Below are 7850 nucleotides of genomic sequence, written 5' to 3' on the forward strand. Positions count from 1 at the left end.
TGGTGTGTTTTTCCTTTTAATATGCTGACCTCCATTTCTTCGGTTTTGCTTTCTAACGCCACACAGCTGGTGGATTGTAGGCGCACATGTGGAGGTCGATCTGCACATGTTGTCTCATCTCCGGTGGTCCCTGCGGTTCATTCAAGGATCCATCTGTCCTGCTTGGTGCATGATTAAGAACTCCTGCGTCTGATGTTTTCAGTCTTGATTAAATTGTGGATTATATCGGACAGAGAACATAATGTCCAGAACCAAGATTATTCCTTTGTGTCAGTCGCATGGTAATCTGAAGCACATTCACTCACTTTTCCTTCAATAAATATTGGCTTCCATCCTCTTTAAGGGCTCATTGTGAAGAATACGTATTCATTATGCAACACCTTCTGACAAATGAATGTCATTTACACTGCAAGGATGCAGTCAAAGCAACCTTATCTTCTGCAACAAAGCTGCTGAAGAGGATTAGGCTGCTGTTCCACTGAAACTTAGAGAGAGTATAGAGGGGTGGAGAGTTCAGGAAGAGAGTAGAAGCAGGCGGCGAGGTGATTAAACACAGTCAACTCTGTACCCACACACCAGACACACTTTGTTTCATCTGATTTGACACAGTTTTTTTTGGAGGTGTTACCCAGACTGCCACCATGATACATCCTCTGATCATCGGCATCATGACCGTAAACACATCTCTGACCGTCTTTTACTGGGTCTTCATCCTGGGTGACGCTTACCTAAAGTGGATGGTAGAGCCAGAGGACAAGCCAAAGAAGATAGTGACCCCGGCCTGAGCGCCGCAGCATGGATGCGCCCGACTGAGTGACTGGATGCTGTTTTTGCTTAAGACTAGTCTGTAAGGGCTGTTCAGCTTGTAGCGCTTTCTGTGGAGAAGAATTAGTTCTGATTTCAGCTTCTTTTTTTTTTTTTTGTACCTGGGGAAAGTTGTCTTTTCAAGTAAATGCACCAGAAAGCTTCCTAACAGGTAATTTTAATGAAGTCTTCTTCCCTTATCGTCTCTCATATTGGTAGTGGTTTGTTAGGGTGGCCTGAAATGAACCTCTCTATTCTGTCATTTGATGACTCAACGAAGAGCTGGTGACTGTGAGTTTATGCCAACCAAATCCTGTCAAGGATTACTGAAGAACACCTTGATAAAGGCACTCACAAAGCGTTGCTCTTCTAATAGCCTCTAATAGCCTGCTGGCCGCTGGTTCTGCCTGACCTCCCTGTCGTCTCCTCACCTCTGCTCATGGCTCCCGTCTTTTACTATGGCATGCACCCAATCTCCTGGTTCATTCTCTTCGTTAACGTTAGCATCACCGTCATTGAGTGGCAGTTTCTCACTCGCCAGTTTTTCAAGAATTTGCAGTTGCCAAAAGAGGGAGAGTCTAAACCCGAGACGACGCCAGCCTCTTCTTAGAGATCCGGCACATAGATCTGTGAGGACAAAAGAAATTACTGCTTTTCTTGTGGGGAAAAGCAGAAATAGTCAGAGTTTCACCACGATAACTCTTGTTTACCTGACCTTCACCGTTTTCTGTCCTTTCTGTCTTTGCTTCCAGAGATACCACTATAGAGTTTAAGCCAGTTTGGAGTCTGATCAAAGCAAAAAGATGAGCAGCGGTGATTTCTTCTAACCACTGGTAAGTTCATCCATCTCTTTTTTTCATTTTTCTTCATGTGGGACAGCATGGTGACTTTTTTTTTGCTCTTTTCTAACATTTCATGAGGCAGAATTGGGCTTTGTAAGAAGTTATGAATCACTGTGTGATATTAAAATAATTTGACATGATGTCAAATTATCACAACACACCAGAGGCAGACCTGTTGTGTCTAAGAGGAATTCAAGATGAATACAAGGCAATTATTTATTTATTTAAAGCTGTGGGAAAATTTTCTTTTTCTCAAACTGTTTTTACATTTAAGTCACGAAAATTACACTGGGATGTTAGGTGGTACAAAAATCCAAAGTGTTTCATTGTCAAATAAGATTATATGTGACAGAAGGTCTTTTGAGAAACCTCTACCAGCTTTAGGGTTGAATAGATTTTCAAGTTTTACCAGATTCTTAGATTTTGCTCTCTCCGGGTCATTGTAACAAAAAATGTATTTTTGAATTAAACCTTTGGTTCAGGGTTGCTCTGCTGGAAGTCAGACCTCCACCCTGGAAACTCTTTAGCAGCTTCCAACCGACTTTCCTTCATGGTTGTCCTCTATATTGCTCTGAGCATCATTCCTTTAACCCTGACCAGTTTTTCCAGTGTCTATGAAGAGAAGTATCCCACACCATGATGATGCCGCCGCCATGTTTCACTTTGTGTTTGATGTGTTTACTTTTTTTCCACCACCCACGGCATGCAGGTCAAATAATTAAAGTCATCTAATCAGCTCACCTTCTTCCTCATGTTTACTGTCATAAACTGAAATTATGGCTGTCTTTGTTTTTAATTTTTCCAGTTTTTTTAGATTTTTATTTATAAGAAAATCAACTTGCTCCCTACATTACAATGACTTACTCGTTTTAAATTCCAACAAAATATATCGAAATTTATGTACAGTTGTGTGAAAAAAATGTGTAAAAGTTAAAAAGTTATGAATCCTTTTCTAAGACACTGTAAGTATCTCTGTGTGCAGCCCGGTCACTTATGACCATAAGCCTCTTTTCCGCATTACTATCCACCTCTACTCGCAGATATCATTAATCCCTGCAGATGGAAAGCTGATATTGGTCTATGACTCACTCAATCCTATTAACTCTGTCTGTCCTACATTCCCCCTGCTTCTCAGTTTCATGCTCCTAGGGCACCTAGAAAGTCTCATGTGAGTAGGAAGAGCAATGCCAGATTTTATGTCTCTGAAAAATATAAGAACCGGTACAACGTTCACATCCAGGGAACTCTCACCACGAAAAGACGTTTGTTTATTTACAAGCCTCCTCAGCACTGCGACCCTCCTCCTAAATTGTTTATTTGCCCCAGCTGCTGAAAATGTTTAGTTTCACTGATGTCCAGTTTTCCTCCAACCTCTTTCTGAATATTTACAGTGCAGAGAAGAAACGCATCGTCCCCAAAAGGAACAGCCTTAAAGCCTCACTACTTTCTTTCATCTGACAATCCTGTTAGCAAAGTGTCAAAAGCCATGTACACGTTGCCATATTTGCCCCTGAACTCAGGAAGAGGTCAACTTTTGAACCTCACACAGCTGGTGTTCCAGCATCGACATCTCCTCCAGTTCTCCAGACGGAAAGAGGAAGAAGACGCCTATTTCGTGGACTACATCCCCCCAGCAAGAGACGCAATCACCCTGCCTCGCAGTGTAGTCTACGTCTTAGTTGGGGCGGTGTTGATTGTAGTGGCCACTTACGCCATAGTAGGTCACCTGATTAAAGACCTCATGCATGACCTGGCAGGTAACCCGACTGTGGGAACATTGTGAACCGATTACCTTCCCACCAATTATGTGTTTGTGGTGACGTTAAATCATTTCCACCCACAAGCTTTGGCTTCAACATGTTATTCTTCCTTCACATGTACCTTGTGTTTTGTGTGCAGTGGTCATCCATCCTCCACCACTATGTGATTGCTTGTCCTTTAAGGTGAATGATACAACCTAACAGTTGTGTAATTTGCTGAAATGAGATCTTAAAGAGGCACTTTTGAAGTACTATACTATATAAATTATTTGCTCAAATGAATGTCAAAATTTTTGAAGAGAAAATACAAGATTAGCATCTTTTTTAGATTTCTGCAACAAGGTGATCTTACCTTTTTCTTGCAGACTGAGTAAGTAAAGCAAGCATTAATGTCACCTAAGTGCCCCCTTAAAATTTAAAGAGATAAGAAATAAGAAAATGTATTTAATTTTAACTTCATATTGCTCTATATTGACAGATTGGATATTTGGGCCTAAACCAGTGGAGGAGGATCCGGAGAGAGATGAGGCAGAAATAGAGGAGGAACGGCGACTCAGCATTTCTAGTAACCTGATGGAGTTTGGAGATAAGCTGAGGATGGAGAAAGAAAGAGAGATCCTGCTACCGGGCTTCTACCAGGGAGACGGGGGCTGCCACTACCCATCTCCCCCTCCTCCGCTGAGAAGTGCCATCACTTCATCTTACCCTGGAGAGAAAAGGATGTCAACTCATAGTGTGACCTTCGCCTGCCCCGTTGCCCCTTCTGTCACCTCTCTCTGAGTTTTCATCAGTTCATCTCAGCAGCAGCTCAGATCAGTTTTTAATCAAATGCAGTGTGTGTTTGCAGTACTTTCCTTGCTGTAGCCAAATAAGATATGTGTAGTGATAGTTTGTGCTCTTTCTTGCTCTCTTTTATTTTCATTTTTAATTAGAGTAAGTAGGTTAACGCACCCTGTATCCATAAGCTCAGTCAAGATCCACCATGTCATTATGTAATATAAGAAGTGTAAAATAATAGTTTATTATGTGAATATCGATTGATTTCAGATGTAAGTTCTTTGTTCGTCACAAATGTTTCAAAAGCAATTGTTGACAAAGTAGAAAGGAAAATTATGAAAATCTACGCATTTAAAAAAAAAATGTTTATCACATGTTACTGAAAACCAAAGGGATCACTTTCCTTGTCCAGGTGAACTAAGCATTGTTCCGGTAAATAAACTAGTAATATAAATGACTTGTTGTGTCTTGTCTTCTTTCATTAATCCATCTTATCTTCCTCTAATACCTGCTTGTGTCAGAGCCGATGCCCTATTTATAAAGGTCAGGGATTACTGTACTGTCCACATTACATATTGACCACCGACTGTATTTCATTTTATTTTTTTAAATGCTAGCTGTCTAGTTAGCTTTACAAGAACCTTATTAATAAAATACATTATTAATAAGGCCATTATTATGCCCAGATAAACTATGTCCTTTCATAATACTTTGAAATCACAGCAGAAAGTTGAACTGAAGTTATCTTTCGGTAAACAAACAGCTAACTGTAACAGACAGGTCGCTGTGACACTGGTGATCTTGTTTCTGTAGACCGTGAACCCTGTGCAGCCAATATCATCCATGTTATATACTTTTCAGTCTAGATGAACAATGTCTTCCCATCATTCATTCAAACAAGTGAAAAAAATTAATCCAAAGACAAGTTATTTTTAAATAAACTAACAAAATATTTAGTAAACTAGCTAACATGCTATTGGTTGCCATATACATAAACACCAGGAGTTATTGTACATGACAGACAGACGGATGGATGGATGGATGGATGGATGGATGGATGGATGGATGGATGGATGGATGGATGGATGGATGGATGGATGGATGGATGGATAGATTAATAGATTGATTAATAGATAGATAGATAGATAGATAGATAGATAGATAGATAGATAGATAGATAGATAGATAGATAGATAGATAGATAGATAGATAGATAGATAGATAGATAGATAGATAGATAGATAGATAGATAGATAGATAGATAGATAGATAGATAGATAGATAGATAGATAGATAGATAGATAGATAGATAGATAGATAGATAGATAGATAGATAGATAGATAGATAGATAGATAGATAGATGGATGAGCTCTGAGACGTTCTGCTGACGTGGAGCAAAGTACCTCAAGCCTCTGCAGCTTATCTTGTTATGAGTGCTGCTTCCATGGACAGCAATATGGTTTGTCCGTAGCAACGTCAGAAATAAAGAACTTGTTAAGGTAAGAACGTTTATGCTGCTTGCTTTTTCCAGGTGTCTTCAAAATGCAGGTCTGCCGCACACAAGGATTTGTGTTTTAAGGGTTTGATGGTGATGATTTCTTTTTCTCTTTCTTTTTTAATGGAAAACACTGGCAGGTTGAATCCTCATGCTGGAGGCTTCGAGCACCAATGGGTTTGAGATACTGAGTGAACTCACTGACTAGAAACAGGCAACAACACAACAATGGATGTACCATTGCAGAGGCTAAACATTCGTTACAGGGACGAAGATGGCACAGTGCTTTATGAGTCCTATGTTCCTCCTTCTCGGGATGCAGTCCATCTCCCCACCTATGTCATCTATCTTCTCATAGCCGTCTTCATTGTGGTGTCTGTTCTTTATGCCATCATTGGCCACCTCATCAAAGACCTCATCCATGACTTTGCAGGTGTGTTACTGTATTTTCTGTTATTAGTTTATTGATGACAATAGATAATTGTATTTTTTTTAATTGCGTCTCCCCTTATTTCACTCTGTGTTTCCAGACTGCCTGTTTGGGAAGCAGCCTGACGAAGTGGTGGTGAACTATTGTGAGGCCAAAGATAAGTTTATGGCGGACTGGTCCCCAGAAACCTCACCTGAACTGGAGGCAATGGCTCGGGCAGAGGAGAACAAGATGGTGGACAGGGACTTCATGAAAGCACCTGCAATTTGGATCATCTCCACAGAACCTCGGAGCACCAAGAAAGGACCTCGTGTTGTTTTTGGGAAGAGATCTTAGTCATGTTAATGATATGATGACAAATGTGAGTTGGGACATTAATTATTTATGAGACATTAGCTATTTATGTGTAAATCTAAAACTATATATCTTCCTGCTGAAAACATTCAGGTTTGATGTAGTTTAAGAGGTGGAATAATGAACCAATAAGCCCATCAACGGGCTTATTGGTAAGTGTTGTTCTTCGGTGCAGCGCTGCCATCTACTGGTTAATTAGTATAAGTTCAAAAAAATCTAGAAAACTGGAAATATCTCGTTAGTTATCAGACTCTCACAAAAACGTGTAAACATTGATGATATCAGTTAACAACCAAGAATTAACAACCAGTAACATTAAACATTTTAATTCAATGTTTAATGTTACTGTTTCGTACTGGTGGAAATTGAACTGATCAATTCGGGTGGATGTCCTGCATCACTGTTTCCATTTAAGTGACGTTCATTTAATGAAGTGGGACAATATTGTTATTGAATGTACTTCAGCAGCAATGAATGCTGCTGTAGATAAAAAATTATTAGTTATTAAAAGCGATAAAGCCTGTTTTTTTTTTTTTTGTAAGGTTGAAGAAGGCAACATATTATTTGACCTTAAAATAAAATTGTAATTTTTTGAGAAGTGCAACGTCTCATGCTCTCGTGTTGATGACTTTAGTCTGAGTAATGCATTAACAGAAATAATCGTTGGCCAGAAACTGTCCAAGAGAGGGCGCTGTGGTACGGAAGATTTAACAAAAAAGAAAACGAGCTCTCTGAGATTAGGTTTTTTTTTTTTTTTTTTTTGTTTTTTGGATGGTGCTGCCAAAAAAGTGAATCTTATTGTCTGTGAATAACCAGCTCACATAATGTCTTTTTTTAATATGAAGAAAAAACAATTGGTTTAAAATATGGAGATATTGACTTAATCTCATTGACTCTAACTTCTTAATCCCCTCTCTGTTGCCACAAAGACTTTTGTCAAGAAAATGTTTAAAAATTACATGATGCCACCTTAATAAAACTCTAGAAATATTTTGTCTATTCAGGCATATTGATATTAGAACATGTGATGTGAACAGCATGCTGCAACATGTTTGCGAGGATTTAAAGGACATTTAAACCCTTTATTTGGGAATAAAGCCACTATTTCTTGCAGGGGTCTGTGTGCTCTGTTTCTTTTTGGGGGTCTTCTAACCTCCTTTTTCACACACGGTCGGGGACGCGCATCCTCACACACACACACACACACACACACCCCCGCACACACACACACACACACACACACCCACACACACACACACACACACACACACACACACACACACACACACACACACACACACACACACACACACACACACTCACACGCACACATACGCACAAGCGCGCCCACGCCCCCTCCCATCCTGCGCTGTGCGCCGCCGCTGCA

The 7850-nt window shown here is 39.9% G+C and overlaps 1 protein-coding gene and 1 long non-coding RNA gene across 2 annotated transcripts; both read left to right on the plus strand.

Moving 5' to 3' along the window:
- Positions 1-498: 498 nt before the first annotated feature.
- Positions 499-4640, plus strand: LOC129362283 (uncharacterized). Its single transcript, XR_008606204.1, has 3 exons — positions 499-976; positions 1557-1637; positions 3885-4640. It is a non-coding gene; the product is annotated as an uncharacterized LOC129362283 (long non-coding RNA).
- A 915-nt stretch (positions 4641-5555) lies between these two features.
- LOC129362036 (uncharacterized) lies at positions 5556-7576 on the plus strand. The gene is made up of 3 exons (XM_055033343.1): positions 5556-5683; positions 5820-6112; positions 6210-7576. Exons 2-3 carry the CDS (start codon positions 5908-5910, stop codon positions 6443-6445), a joined length of 441 nt encoding a protein of 146 aa, XP_054889318.1. The 5' UTR covers positions 5556-5683; positions 5820-5907; the 3' UTR covers positions 6446-7576.
- The last annotated feature ends 274 nt before the right edge of the window (positions 7577-7850 follow it).

The sequence above is a fragment of the Poeciliopsis prolifica genome, unplaced genomic scaffold (genome assembly GCF_027474105.1).
Source record: "Poeciliopsis prolifica strain line A6 unplaced genomic scaffold, Auburn_PproV2 SCAFFOLD008, whole genome shotgun sequence".
In the NCBI taxonomy this organism is placed as follows: Eukaryota; Metazoa; Chordata; class Actinopteri; order Cyprinodontiformes; family Poeciliidae; genus Poeciliopsis; species Poeciliopsis prolifica.

Coding starts and splice junctions, on each gene's coding strand:
- LOC129362036 (XM_055033343.1), top strand. CDS start 5,908: ATGGATGTACCATTGCAGAGGCTAAACATTCGTTACAGGGACGAAGAT. Junction 6,113..6,209: donor CCTCATCCATGACTTTGCAG/GTGTGTTACTGT, acceptor CTGTGTTTCCAG/ACTGCCTGTTTGGGAAGCAG.